Below are 14601 nucleotides of genomic sequence, written 5' to 3' on the forward strand. Positions count from 1 at the left end.
TCAAAATGTTGCCATCCACGTTGATTGGGGTCATGCTTGAACATACCACTTCGAATTCCTTCAAGTGCTTGTTTAGATCTTCCATGGACAGCCCATGGTATTTGGGAATATGATGCAGCAAGCTAGACTTCAATTCGAACTCATCGGTCTTGTCCGGAGCTACCCTAGGATATTGAATCCATAGGGGTACGGCATTGTCCAATCCCGAGGCTGAAAGTTTCTTGATTGTTCGATTATCCACATCCATGAGTGGTTCTTCCTCTTCCTCTTCTTCTTCTTCTACAAACTCAAATTCAGAGCTAGAACTAGGTGAATTAGGTTCTGGCTCCTTCCTCTTTCTTCTCAAAGTTCGCTCAAAATCATCGTCAAACTCCAAGAAATGTGCACGAACAGGTTGAGAACTTCGAGTCATAAACTAGTACCTAAAATCAACAAAACAAAACAAAAATCAGAAACCAAAACTAAAAGACACAAAAACAAATTGCTAATCCCCAGCAACGGTGCCAAAAATTTGATATGATATAAAATAGCACACAAACTTAAACCCTTTTTATGTAGCTGTAGTATGAATAAGTAAGGATCGTTATAGACCAAGGATTAGAAAGGATGCTAGTCTACTCAATTTTAAACTCTAAAACACTAAACTAGACTCAAAAACAGAAAACTAGACTCTAATAACTCAAAACAAACTAGAATGACTCAAAACAGCACATAACAAGCAAATTGACTCAAAACAGAAACTAAAGGTGATTTTGGACGAATTCTAACTTAACTTTGACTCAAAACACTAAAAGAAACAAAATTAAACAGGTTCTAACTAAGTAAACACAAAATATTAAAGGGAGGATTGGTTTTGACGAATTTAAAACTTAAACAAACAGACTGCATAAACAAAGTAAATTGACACAAATATGGGTTGAATTAATGGTTGATAGGCTAGCTAGAGGGTACTTCTTCACACATGACACATATGCATACAAATCGATTTTCAATTATTATTCCAATAAACCATGAATGACAATGCCCTAAGTTAATCGTGAACTGCACAAATTAACCATCAGATTTCCCTAATTTCATTAAATTGGACTCAGCAACGCAATCAAATTATTCTTATCAAGTTCCCTATATGAACATCATAATAGAGATACATATCGAAGATCATTATGTTGTATGAAAATCATAAGCATTGACATGGCATTCGTAACTATGAAAAACATGATACTCTTGCCAGGAATTCACTTAACACGATCGTGACTAGCGACCTCCACTACTTGCAAATATAAGTTCATAACAATTAGGTGAAATTCCTTTATATTCTAGCATCAAATTCATGCATGCAAACTAAGTATGCATCCTTAATCAACATACAAGAATAAGTTATCAATCAAGGAGTTAAGCAAATTGCATTCATGTTTTACGAAACAATAATTGGATGAAATCAACTCATATCACAAATATGTTCATGGCTTTGAATTCTCCTCTAGCCAAAACGAGTTTAGATGTTCGCAATCAGACAAAGATAACTTAAATTAAACATTGAAAACAAAAGATAGAATACACCTAAGAACGTTCCAACAATTCAAACTTTGAATGGCAGGGCACGGCTCCAAGGTGCTTCTCTCCTTTCTCCTTGCAAGGTTGTGGCACAAGGATATTGGTCTCTAAAATTTGGTGAGTGTGTGTTATGGATGGGTGGTATAAATTGTGGTGAAGGATGGATGAATGTTTCTCCCTTTTTGTGCAGCAAAAAGCATAAAAATAAAGGGAAAAGGCAAGGCATTAATTAATTAATTTTGGGAAAGATTTGCTCTCCAAATCCTCAAGGAAAAAGGGTAAATAAATGTTAGAATCCAAGAGAAAAAGGGAAAGGGATATGCGGCAAGACCTAGAGGGAAAGGGAAATGCCTTGCACGGCAAGGGAAATGGTTTTCTAGAAGGAAAAGGTGCGGCTCCCTTTAGGAATCGGATTAGGCCTTCTAGAATCAATATAATAAGGGACCTTCCTTAACAGCTGGAACTTAGGTAGTGTAGGATTAGGATTGGCTAAGACAAAATAAGGTAGTTTGGCTCTTGTTTCCTTCTTTCTTGCTGAGCTCCATATCTTCTTTGTCTTGAATTAATTCTTCCATCTCCTTAGCATATTCTTAGCCCTTCTTGAACTTCAAATTTGTCCATCCATCTTGCTCCAAGCATATGCTATCCATTCCAAGCCCAAAACTGCTCTAAAATGTTCCAAATTGCATTTTCTTGCCACTTTAGCCAATTGAACCTACAAACACATGAAAATAGCTTAAATCACTATAATAAATAGAAACTAACTTACTAAATGCAAGGAAATAAGCTAACAAAGTCGCATAAATATGCTCCTATCATTGACCCAAAAGCTGTTATTTTTCATGTCGTTTTAATGGATCAGTAAAAATTTGTCAAGTTTACGCCCTGACCCGCTAGTTTTGTAGACCCGCACCGTCCCATTTTGTATTTAGAATATTTGGACCCACCTCGACCTACAAGTTCAAGACCCATTTACCCACCCCTATTTGGGATTGCTCTCTTTATAATAGGGTTATTGAACCCACTTCCCCTATAAAATTAACAAATTCCATTACCAAATAACCAGATCAAACTAATCCTAAATACAAAAACGACGTCGGTGGCACTCGGTTGCCTACTTCCTTAGTATAACAGTACTCACCTCCTCTAGGGTTTAACAAACCTCCCCTGTCCTCCATTTTTTCGCACGCAACCATGGACGACACCGCAGCCCCAGCCCCTGTCTCCGACGAGAACCCGAAGGCGAGCCCAGCTCCAATCTCAGGCTGGACCAGCATAGTTAAGAAGCAACCGGAACCAAAGCCCCGAAACCCGGATGCAAACGCTGCAGCCCAAGTCTTGGTGGAGAGCTGCAAGTCCTCCAAGGGCATAGCCATGGCGGTGGTCGACGCCAACGCCATCATTCAAGGCGGAGAGAGCCTCAGCCATTGCGCCGACAAGCTGGTCTCTATCCCGGAAGTCATGGACGAGGTCCGCGACCCCGTTTCCCGCCACCGGCTCGCCTTTCTTCCCTTCGAAGTCCAAACCATGGAACCCTCACCTGAATGCCTCAACAAAGGTACATATATTTATTTATTTATCAATTAAACAACGTTTATTTGTGAAAGATTAAAGCTTCAATTATTCATTAGTTCTTAATTTCGAGGAATTGTAGTTTTTGAGAATTATTTCTATGAGATGATTTTAGGGATTTGTTATTGAAATTTTATATGGGTATGTGATGTATAAGATTTAAGGATGTGTTTTAGAATTGGGTTTGATTTGGTATTGTGTTTTTCGGACAGTTATTAAGTTTGCGAGGGCTACCGGGGATTTACAGACGCTTTCGGATGTGGATATTAAGCTCATTGCTCTGACCTATACGTTGGAGGCTCAGATACATGGCACTGAACATCTTAGGGACTGCCCTCCCCCAATGCACACGGTTAATGTGAAGAGGTTGCCAGAGAAGGACTTGCCAGGTTGGGGTAATAATGTGCCCAATTTGGAAGAGTGGGAGGCTCTGGAACATGCTGAAGAGGAGAGGTCGAACCTCAGTTCGAGAATTCTTCCTTTGAAAGATTTAAACTTGAATGGGATTAATTCCGATAGTCGTTCTGTTGATGGCTCTGCAGTGGAAGTTAAAAGTGATGCTCATTCCGAAAATCAGGAGGATAGTGTGGGCACTGAAAGGAGATATAGAAGAAATTTTCCCAAGAAGAAAGAGATAAACATTGAAGGGAAGATGGTTTCTACTGGGATTGATGCGTCCCAAGGACAGTTAGATGATAATGCTGATGACTGGATGCCTGCTGTCAGTCGAAGTACGCATAGGAGGTTTTTGAGAAGAAAAGCTAGGCGCGAGTCTAATGAGGCATTTTCTGAAAAGGATGCTCAAGATGCAGAGGAGGAACCTAGAGGCAAGGATCAATTGTTGCCTGTGGAATCTGAAGAAGCATGTAGTAGAAATGGAATGTTTGAGGTCAGTGAGATAACAAAGACGAAGAATGGTGCTGAAGGCCTGTCTCCAACTCTAAAGCAAGCGATACTGGAAGAAGATTCACTAAGGGCTCCTCAAGAAGGGAAGGATCTCAATGGGGTAGAGTCTAATGATTTCGAAGCAGGGGAAGCTACCGCCGACAATAATGTGAATTTTTCTGTTGAAGGAGATGAAGTTGAAACGATAAATGAAGGGCTAGATCACTTGGAGATCTCAAGTGAGACTAACAAAAGTGTTGATACATCCAGTTTGAATGATGATCATAGTGAGCAGAGCTGGATGCTTAGATCCTTGTCTGAGTCTAGTGTAGCTTGTGTAACTGGTGATTTTGCAATGCAGAATGTTATTCTGCAGATGGGTTTACGGTTGGTGGCACCTGGAGGAATGCAGATCAGACAGCTGCACAGGTAATTGATACACTATCCCATTCAGTTTTTCTTTGCATACTGTTACAAAATCATTTGGTGTATTTGTAAGTTTTTCCACAACGTTTAGAAAAATAAAATTTGAATATAATCTATAGGGAATGGGGAGAATAAGTTGTTTCAATTGGATTTAAATTTATTCTTTCCTATCTAACTGAAAAAAAATATAAATATATATTGTCCTTCCCTTCACTATTGCATCTAACATTGCTTTATGAAACAACTGTATCATGAGCTTCTATGGTATCGTCTTGATAGGTGGATTTTGAAGTGCCATGCATGCAATACTGTGACTGCTGAAATTGGGAAAATTTTCTGTCCAAAATGTGGAAATGGCGGTACTTTGCGCAAGGTAGCAGTTACAGTTGGTGAGAATGGCATTGTTATGGCAGCCCGTCGACCTCGGATCATATTGCGTGGCACAAGAGTGAGTATATCTATATAAGCTTTTAACAGGAATTGGTCATTATCTGTCGTAGCTTAGAGATGTTGGTTTATTGCAAGTAAAACACATATCCAGTGGTCTATAAGTTTTCCTCGATCTTGTGGTACGATCCAGTTGTTTATGGGATACTCTGTGCTTGTGTGCTTATAACATTGTCGGTATCTCACAAACATGCAATTTTCTCACAAAATTCATGACTGAATTAGGATGTGAGGACAGCATATTCAAATATATGTTATTAGGGAACGTAAAGTATTGCATTCAAAGATACATCATTTATAATCACTTCATCCATCTCTTTCTGTGCCGGCAAGCACTTGTGGGTTTTTTTTTTTTTTATTGGACAAACAATATTATCCACACTAAGGGGGTGGGGAAGTGGGATGAGCCTCACAATGGGCTGGCAATAATGTGGTTCAAATTTGTCTTTGGCGAGAATCGAAACTAAGACCTCTCACTCACCAATGAAGAGGAAGGCTCTTGTGGTTTTATGTTCTATTTTTGTGTTTATTTGAAGCAGTGTTGCGCATGTCCACTTGTGTAATCAGATGTTTGGCTGTTTTCAGTTTTCACTGCCTCTACCTCAGGGTGGAAGGGATGCCATTTCTAAGAACCCCATTTTACGTGAAGATCAACTCCCACAAAAGTTTCTACATCCAAAGACAAAGAAGAAAGCACACAAGGAGGTCACTTTTCAAACTCTTTGGTTTTCATTAATTGTGACCGTCTCTGATTGAGTACATGTTTATTATTGCTCAATTATCAAGTGTGTGATTATACCACGTGTTACATATTCAGGGAGACGACTTGTTCGCTACCAATGCCTTCATCTTCTGCCACCACACCGATAAAAAAGCTCCTTTGCAGCCTCCCATAAGGAAGGCACTAGCCGTTTTCAGTGGACGGAGGAATCCCAACGACAATCATTACTCGCATTCTAAGCATAAATAGCAGGTTTAATGATCTTGTTGACTGATTGTTTTTTATACAAGTTTTGATTTTCCAATGGTTTGGTAGGATGATATTTATTTGGTCTAGGACTATATAAGATACCGGACGAGAGCAATATCGAGTTAGTATTTCTCGGGTTATTTATGTGTCAATGGAACGAATGTCCAAATTTCTAAGTTGGGTTTTGTGTGACAGTGTGCAATGTGTGTCGTGAAGCATCTCACTAGTGAATGATTGAACACAATTCATGACGTTTTTTCATCTATGCACATTGCACATACTGATAAAAAGGCCCCAGTCTTTTCACCTTGCCCCGTCTTTTCACTATTCTATTCTATTTGAATATCAATTTATACTTTTCAAGTATGATATGATAGATGTGTTTGGTATTGTTGTGCTTTGAATAAAAACTACTTCTTCTGTACTGTGAGAATAAACAGCTGTGAAATAAAGCAGCAGAGTGTTTGGTAAACTTTTTTATAAATGTGTTTATGGAAAAAAAATCAGTATTATAGTGTTTGGTAAACTTTTATGTAAAACAGCTGTAACTGTGAAATGACCAAAAAGGGTATAATACTAGATGTGCCATTAATTTAATTTTTGCCATCTGCATCGAGTAGTCTCTCCCACTACCTCACTACTGAACCAGACTTTCCAAAAACCAAAAACACTCTAGAAGTCTCCTCCACAACCCCAATTTTCTCAATTTTTTTTTTTTTTGCTCCGTCTTCTTTTTTATTTTCTGCTTCATTCCTCAATCTCTCTCACCTGTCATCTGATTGGCGGTGCATACATGGTCTAGCTGCTCGAAGAGTTCATTATATACATCGGGCAGGGCCAACGCTTTAGGATGCTGGTTTCTTTCTTCTTCTGGGACCAATCATTTTTACTTTTTGAAACTGTATAGTGTGAATTTGATCATATGAAGTAGTTTCCTGTATTTGATTTCGGGTATTTGGAATAATTTTTTGTGTCTATTTGGGCAATCTGGGCTCTCCTAATTTGTAGAAATACAAAAATCAATCTAGGAAATCTAGGCAAATTTGCGATGTCAAAACCGAATCTGGTCCTCATCGAAAAAGATGGTGGTATTTCTCGGTGCGATTTTGTCGGCATGGGAGTGAAAGAGGACAGACAAGAGATGGGAGGAAGGATAGAGGCAGAAACAACGTCCTAGGGTATGGAATTCAAGGTCAATAACGGTGATTCTTGAAGTTGGGAGTGAACGGCGTTGTGGCAGGATCGACGAGGACGACCTCCCAATTGAAGCTGGTAATGTTTTCCAATTTAAGGTCATTTTGGGTGTTTGAAAGTTTCATTAAAGGGCTTAGTGCCTCTTGCAAATTAGGTTTGCGCATAAGCTATGGTAGCAAAAAAAGCTAGTTTTTCAAAACTAGCTTTTGCTGCTTTCAACTTTCAACTTTTTTTCATCCGAAACTGTAAAAAAAAAACTGAAGTTGAATGTTTACCAAACACAAAAAAGCTCTCTAACTTTTTTTTTATACCCGTTTTTTTTTCTAAAGCACCTCAATATCAAACCAGTACTAAATAACTTCCCACTCTTAAAAATTGCATCCAAGAAAGATACCAAATATGCTTTTATATTTCGTTAGACATTTTATAGCTTGTTTGTAAATGTTTATGTTGCACTTGTGTTCATAAACACGTTAGAAGTGTTTTTATTAAAAGCACAACAAAATTTTATTTAATGGAAGTTCTTCACTGTAGGTGTATATTTAGAAAGCACAAAAAGAATTGTTGCGTTCTCCAAAAGCTCACGATCTAAGAAAATTATAATCACTCAATATTCAATCTTAATTTAACATTGAAAGATAAAAATAACAATAAAAGTTAAACAATCCCCTATAGTTGAAATAAGGTCAAACGGTGACATAGTACGATTCTATCCTTTCCTATTGGCTTTAGGAATCAAAACCACACAGAAGAGGATTTTTTTTTTTTTTTTTTTTTTAGTACAATGATACATTTTAAATTAAGAAGATGAGGGAGTTTGGTTAAGTCAAACGATAAACAACTTAATTTGGTATCGAATTTGCTATTTACGATAATCAAATCAAAGACCTGTTGCATCTTGATTTATTTATCGTATTAATTAATGCAATAATTGGCACGTGTCACGTCCCTACCTAGATTTATGCTTCTTGCCCACCTAGTATATCTCCTTTCCCTTTTCAAAATAGCCAAACCTGAAACTGTGACGTTTGACCTAGATTTATGCTTCTTGCCCACCTAGTATATCTCCTTTCCCTTTTCAAAATAGCCAAACCTGAAACTGTGACGTTTGACGGAGTTGTTTGTCGAGCCTTTTGATACAACGATATTGGCAGTCGGGGTTTGGCCTAATCCACATAATGTGGCAAAGATAATTGATATCGAACTCGTCATGCATAAAAGTCAAATTTAAAATCTCACTTGCAAAATACTACCGTTAGACCATAGGTTCATAGTCAATGAACATGAGATATAACATACCGTCACCTGTGATATTTCGAACATCTGAAACGAACAGAAACATGGGGCTTTACGGATCAGCAAATGGTATACAAAGAGATTTTGTCCTGCACATGAATCCTTAAGCTCCCTCTCCAATTACAAACATTTACAAAGGAACAGAACGCAGGTCAAGAAAAAGAAAAGGCGACGAGTATTATGGTTGTATATTTCTTCTTTACAGTGTTAATTTGGCTAATTTATGATGAAAGCGCAAGCTCCGCCCACGCCAAATTAGACGCCTTGAGCTCAGCAGAGACTGATGTGTTGATTTTGCTCTCCAAAATGGTGCATAGTTCCTGCATCGATGGCCGCTCGGTTGGGTCGGGATGGATGCAAAGATTCACCACATCGCATATAACTTTGAGGTCATCATAACTGAAATGTTTCAGTTCGGGATCCACAACGTACGACATCACATCTGGCAGCTCAAGATAGTCTTTCGCCTGCAGAAGACGGGAGTCTTAAGTTGTTTGTCGCATAACTAGCATAAACTACACTACTCAGATTACCTTAGGAGCGATTCAGCAAAACACAAAAACATCCATAAAAGTTACTTACCCAGTCTATCAAGCACCCCTTATCCTTGCAGTATGGAGGCCTCCCGCTGATTACTTCGAGTAAAAGTATGCCGAAAGCATAAACATTGCCTTTAACATCTAGGTGGCGTGCTTCCATAGAATTCGGAAGGACACAAATAGCACCTTCGCCGCAAATAGTGCCTGAGTTCTTTTCCGATCTCGCAAGAATTGTCTTCCAACTTTCAAAATCAACGAGCTACAGTAGAAAAGAGTGTTAATCACGTATGCTTATGGAATTTTCATACATCTGAATCATGTTTGAACAAATCTGAATTAAGGGATTTGAGAAGCTTCATGGAGTACCTTGGGTAAAAAATCTTCTGTAAGATATACAGCACTAGAATTTAACTCTGATATGGTAAATGGCGGCTCAAGTTCCGAGTGAAAATACTTGAGTCCCTGAGCAATGCCTATAATAATTTTCATACGCCTTGTCCAACTTAGCTGGCATCCTTCTCCAACTGCATTAAAATAAATTCTGGTTAGAGCCCGAGACACCTTTGATAGCAATGAAATGTAGTTAGAAGGAGCCTTCACTTACAATGTAGGTGTTCATACAGTGTCCCATTTGAAGCATATTCAAAAACCAGCATCCTTGTAAAGGGGGCATTCTCACTACAATAACCCAGTAATTTTGCTGCATTTTCGTGATTTAATCTTGCCAAATCTGTCACCTCTCTCTGAAAATAGAGTTCAAGATAGCCCGTCCAATGCTCTTCCTTAATGCAAAGGGATATCACAGCAATCTCTGGACCACCTTTTATGTTGCCTTTGTAGACCAAACTGTCAGGTGAGGAACCGATAATGTTGCTAAAGTCTTCACAAGCAACCTCTAGCTCTTGTCTACTGAATCTGGCAATATCTTTTAACATCTCGGAATCTGTATGGAAACCACTAACCATATTAGCCATTGTTGCTTTCCCAAGTAGAATTCAAAAACTCAATTGCATTGAGGCAGTTGCAAATTGCAACAAGGAACAAACCTATGTAGACTGTGATATGGTCTTTTTCACTTGCTGATTTCTTCCAAGGAATTATGATAGATGATTTGCTATTGCATTTGTGAACAGCAGTGAAAACAGCAACTAGAAAGAGCGAACACACCATGGTTCCGGTGACTATTTCCAGAGCCAAAAGCCAGGCAGGTTTTGAAGCCTCCCGATGTTTGGCGACCACTTTATCAGGTGTATGCTTTGGGTTACTTCCGGGATGGCCTTTCAAAGGGGCTGCACCAGCTTCATAGAACCAACAAAAGAAAGGTCACTAACTACAACAATCAGTACTGACATATCAATTGCCACACATTAGATTCAGTATTATAACAATCAACTAAATATCGAGTCAACGGAACTTCCATATTACATATTAGGATCACCAAATCAATTTCAGCATCAAAAAATTAATAATTACTGATATTAGGATGTTTGCTCAAAAGGAGCATAAAAACATTTGTTCACACTTTTAAACTTGCTGAAGGGTTTTGTTTGGGTTCAGTTTCCACTATAAAAGTTCATGAAACTACTTAGCATGTATAGTATATCCATTGATGGTTCATAGACTTCAAAAAATATAAAATCCCACATACCACAATGTTCTACAGGACGCTGCCTGGGATCCTGTTTTTGGAGACAATTCCCTTGAAAACTTGTCCTGCAAGGAATAATTTAAGTAAATGAAGGTTCACAAGTTGCATACAATCAACGATAACTACGGCAATTGTCAAAATGGCACGAATGCAACACAAGATTAGGAGACTAGAATAGTACTTGACAAAACAAACTTGCTAACTAACATTGTAGGAAAAAGGTTTATGATGTCCTAGGCTCCTGCATTTGTTGATCTGGTATTGTATTAATCCTTGTTTATTTGATTTTATGGGAAAGCAACAATTATGGTTTCAAGATAAGTGCTCCTAAGGCTTGAGTATTTTGTCAATCCAAACACAAACCCCTCAATGACCAGGTCGTGTTAGTATCAAAAAGGCTGCAAAAATTATTAAGATTTGACACAATAATTAAACAGGTATTGATTAATACTGGACATGAACAAACAATAATACTACCTACACATGACAAATCCTGGGTTAGGACAGTACCTGGGAAGATACTCCAAGCACTTAGGTATGCTACCAACAAAGAAGTTGTACGAGAAATCTGCAACTTTTAACTGAGATGATCGACAAAGGCCTGTTAGGTTTGATTGTGAGGCATACCTGAAGCAAAAAAGAAAAACTATGAAAAACCGAGCATAGTGGCCTTCTAGGATTCATTCAGCTAACCCCCCCTTAGTGGGATAAGGCTTTGTTGTTGGTGTGAAAAACAAAATTCAAGAAAAAAATTCCTTAAATAACGGAACAACATAACAATCAAATAAACTTTCTCTAAATCTGAGCTATGATAATCAAATATAAACAAAGCTAGCACTTGAACTTTAATCCCCACTTATTCGTCTCAAAATCTGCTATTTCTACGTATTCATCTTTTCTACTTCAAAAACATAGTACTAAATACAGTTCCAGTAATCGGATGATCCACAATCCATGCAAGAAACACAGCAGTATGGCCGTCAACACCTTTTCTTTTCGCCGTTCTTTTTTCTCAATTTTGAATAGCTTAGCTAATTTTATGATGATAAATTTGCATCCTCATATTTATTTTTAGCTCTAAAAGCATCTGCTTAAGGTAAGTGCAGAGCTGCAGGAATTGTTCAAACACTCTACACTTCTGCAACTTACATTCCAGGTACGTTAGATGGGAATCTTGTATAGCCATTGGAAGGAATGGTTCCTTGAAGCTTATTCCTATCCAAACGAAGTTCCTCGAGGTGCCCCAAATTGCCAAGTTCAGGAGGTAGCCGACCAGACAACCCATTTGACTGAAGATTTCTGCAACAAAAGTAATTCCCACTGTAAGTAAAATTCCAAATAACCAAGAAACTAAAGCATCATTCAGAAAATGAATGTGAAATTCCTAGTACATTTTCACAATACTGGTTAAATTCCCAAGCTCTGGAGGAATTGGACCGGTGAGTTCATTCACTCCCAAGTCCAAGATTGTGAGGTATTTTAACAAGCCTAGCTCTTTAGGTATTGTTCCAAGTAGCTTGTTCCCATGCAAATTTCTGTAAAACAACAACAAGACACAAGTAATCAAGCTTCAACCAAATAAGATTGGAATTAAGGTTATATAACTTCAGAATCACTGTGCTAGGTGGGAAGACGGGAAGCATACAGTTCTTGCAAGAAGGTGAGTTGACCCAAGTCTGGTACAAGAAATCCCCTTACTGATGAACTGGAAATATTACTGCATAAAAACAATACCGAAAACAAAGTGTATACCAGTCATTCTAAAGTTTTACTCTCAAAATCGAAAACAAAATGGAAGGAATATCCTATGGTTCAGAACTAACATACACAAGATCGTATCTTACATCTTGAATACATGGTCCCGAGCCACAGAACATGTGATGCCGGACCAGGCACAAGGATCGGCATCCAAGGCATTCCAAGTGGACAAAACCAAATGCGGGTCTTCATATATTGCTTCCTTAAAGGTTGTGAGGGCCAAAACTGTGCAAAATCCATTTTTTTTCACTCAGAGAAAATCTACTAAAACAACAAATGGGCAAAAACATATAAACATATTACATCTTGTTCTTAATTCTTTTCATATGTACAGCTAATCTAGTTGAACTCTTTAATCAAACTAGCAATGCGATTATATTCGATTATATAGCGACTTAAGCATTATGATCACCCTCACACTACTTCAACAACGCTCGTTCTCTGCTAATTAAGAAAGAAATTGATCACAATCTTGAATCCCTTAAAACTTTCCATCAACTGTTGACAATCATTTTCCCTTCCCCCCTAACACACACACACATTTTCTCAGCAACCAAACAGAGATTTAGCGAAACCAAGATCTGAGAAACAGAGAGATCTCGCAGCAACACATACCTTCTTTTGAAGCAAAAGATTCACCACCCACAAGAAGAACCCCAGAAATCAAGCAGCACAGAAACCGGAAGGAGGCAAAACTTCTCATTTTTCTCTTAGTTTCCTCAATATAGAAACAACACAGAAAAGCTCATCTACCCACCACCCAAAAACCCACAAAAAAAGAAACCCCGAATGGCCTAAAGCTTCAGACTCAAACAACAAAGCCTTAGTAATACTGTAAAAACGTACTTACCACCCAACAAAAATAGACAAAGAAATGCTACCCAGATACGAAAAAGATGTGAATTTCTTGAAGCAAATACAACCGAGTCCCAAATCCAAGCTTTCGGCAACTACCCACTATAAATATTGAGCAAATCAGTGGCCAAATGAAGCAAAATTTGGAAGATGAAAGATAACCCCAGAGAGATGTGGACTCAAAACTTGGATTCAAAGAGAGGTTTGGTAATGGTAATGGTAATGGTAATGCAGTTGCTTTGGTTGGTTGCTGCTTGTAAAAGCTTTGGCAAAACAAAAATGGATAGCAAAATTACTAGGAGGAGAGAGAGAGAGAGAGAGAGAGAGAGAGTATTTTCTTTTAAAATGGCGGTTTTGGTTTTTTCTTTTTCTTTTTCTCTTTTGCTTTTTGAATAGTGGGTTTTGGTGTCGTGTCTGTGTTTTGGATCTGCGTTGGTGCCAACTGCCAAAATTCTGCGGTAAAACCTTTGACACTTAACTGGAGCCGGTGACTGCTGTATTCCGAAAAGCATGGGTATACCGTTGAAACTCTGCGCTAATATTTTGGGGAGGCTTAAAACTCAATAGCCTATCTACTAAAATATTGAATCCAGTATATGGTGTCTCGTAATGCATATTGGAGCCGAATTCTCATATTTTGTGATATGGTCGGGTGCGACCGTTGTAAGAAGCTGGGTTAGATTGATCTTTGGATTTTCTAATACAAAAATGTTCTCTTTGGTCATTTGGTGGGTTTCACTTTGGTGTTACATAGTATTAAATGTTACTATGGTCTGAATTCATAGGACCAAATGATTAAAACCGATTCACTTTATCCAATGTTTGTTACATTTAAGGCTACGTAGCATTAAAGAATTTTCCTATTTGGTGATTGTTGAACATACGGTCACCAAGTGTGGAGAATGAATGCATGTGTTTGCAATGTTTAAACCTCCATTGTCTCGGCTTGTAATGGTGGTACAACGAACTACTCTAGTCTGATTCATTATTTCTGATATTAAGTAGTTAACTTCTAAGTTTCTTGGGTGTACATTTTCGTATATTTCCAATAATTGTAATGGTGTGGCTCATCGCCTAGTCGAGTTAGGTTTATTTCATGGTGATTCAATAGTATGGTTCGAGGAACCCAGATGTGACCTCAACCAAGATGTATACTCTCATTGAGTTTCTCAAATAAAGATATCATATTCATTTCGAAAAAAAAAAAAAACAATTATCAAATGTAACAGTGTGTAACCATAAATTTTTAGTCATTGGGGGAATGAAACTCTTTCTTAATACATGTGTGTGTGTGTGTGTGTGTATATATATATATATATAACTTGGTTGTTGCAATTGCATACACTAATTGTGAAATAAACAACTATCCATTTTGAATACTTATTTTAATGGCTGGCTGGCTTGCAAAGATATTTTTTATTTTATAAGTGTAACAGAATTAATTAGTATTATAATTT

At 37.9% G+C, this 14601-nt stretch overlaps 2 protein-coding genes across 2 annotated transcripts; one reads left to right on the forward strand and one right to left on the reverse strand.

The window, feature by feature from the left end:
- The first annotated feature begins 2623 nt into the window (after positions 1-2623).
- On the forward strand, positions 2624-6098 carry LOC137712814 (RNA-binding NOB1-like protein). Its single transcript, XM_068451981.1, has 5 exons — positions 2624-3112; positions 3339-4440; positions 4717-4885; positions 5470-5589; positions 5702-6098. Exons 1-5 carry the CDS (start codon positions 2749-2751, stop codon positions 5852-5854), a joined length of 1908 nt encoding a protein of 635 aa, XP_068308082.1. The 5' UTR covers positions 2624-2748; the 3' UTR covers positions 5855-6098.
- A 2201-nt stretch (positions 6099-8299) lies between these two features.
- Positions 8300-13485, reverse strand: LOC137713286 (probable LRR receptor-like serine/threonine-protein kinase At1g63430). Its single transcript, XM_068452575.1, has 12 exons — positions 12905-13485; positions 12376-12514; positions 12177-12248; positions 11923-12066; positions 11681-11830; positions 11042-11158; positions 10532-10596; positions 9930-10181; positions 9488-9826; positions 9250-9407; positions 8927-9142; positions 8300-8811 (listed from the first exon to the last, which is right to left on the reverse strand). The coding sequence occupies exons 1-12, from the start codon at positions 12990-12992 to the stop codon at positions 8566-8568; spliced, it is 1986 nt and encodes a 661-aa protein (XP_068308676.1). The 5' UTR covers positions 12993-13485; the 3' UTR covers positions 8300-8565.
- Positions 13486-14601: the final 1116 nt, after the last annotated feature.

Source organism: Pyrus communis, chromosome 13 (genome assembly GCF_963583255.1).
Source record: "Pyrus communis chromosome 13, drPyrComm1.1, whole genome shotgun sequence".
Taxonomy (NCBI): Eukaryota; Viridiplantae; Streptophyta; class Magnoliopsida; order Rosales; family Rosaceae; genus Pyrus; species Pyrus communis.

Coding starts and splice junctions, on each gene's coding strand:
- LOC137712814 (XM_068451981.1), top strand. CDS start 2,749: ATGGACGACACCGCAGCCCCAGCCCCTGTCTCCGACGAGAACCCGAAG. Junction 4,886..5,469: donor TCATATTGCGTGGCACAAGA/GTGAGTATATCT, acceptor GGCTGTTTTCAG/TTTTCACTGCCTCTACCTCA. Junction 5,590..5,701: donor AGAAGAAAGCACACAAGGAG/GTCACTTTTCAA, acceptor TTACATATTCAG/GGAGACGACTTGTTCGCTAC.
- LOC137713286 (XM_068452575.1), bottom strand. CDS start 12,992: ATGAGAAGTTTTGCCTCCTTCCGGTTTCTGTGCTGCTTGATTTCTGGG. Junction 11,159..11,680: donor CCATCTAACGTACCTGGAAT/GTAAGTTGCAGA, acceptor TTTTTGCTTCAG/GTATGCCTCACAATCAAACC. Junction 9,827..9,929: donor CCATATCACAGTCTACATAG/GTTTGTTCCTTG, acceptor GTTTCCATACAG/ATTCCGAGATGTTAAAAGAT.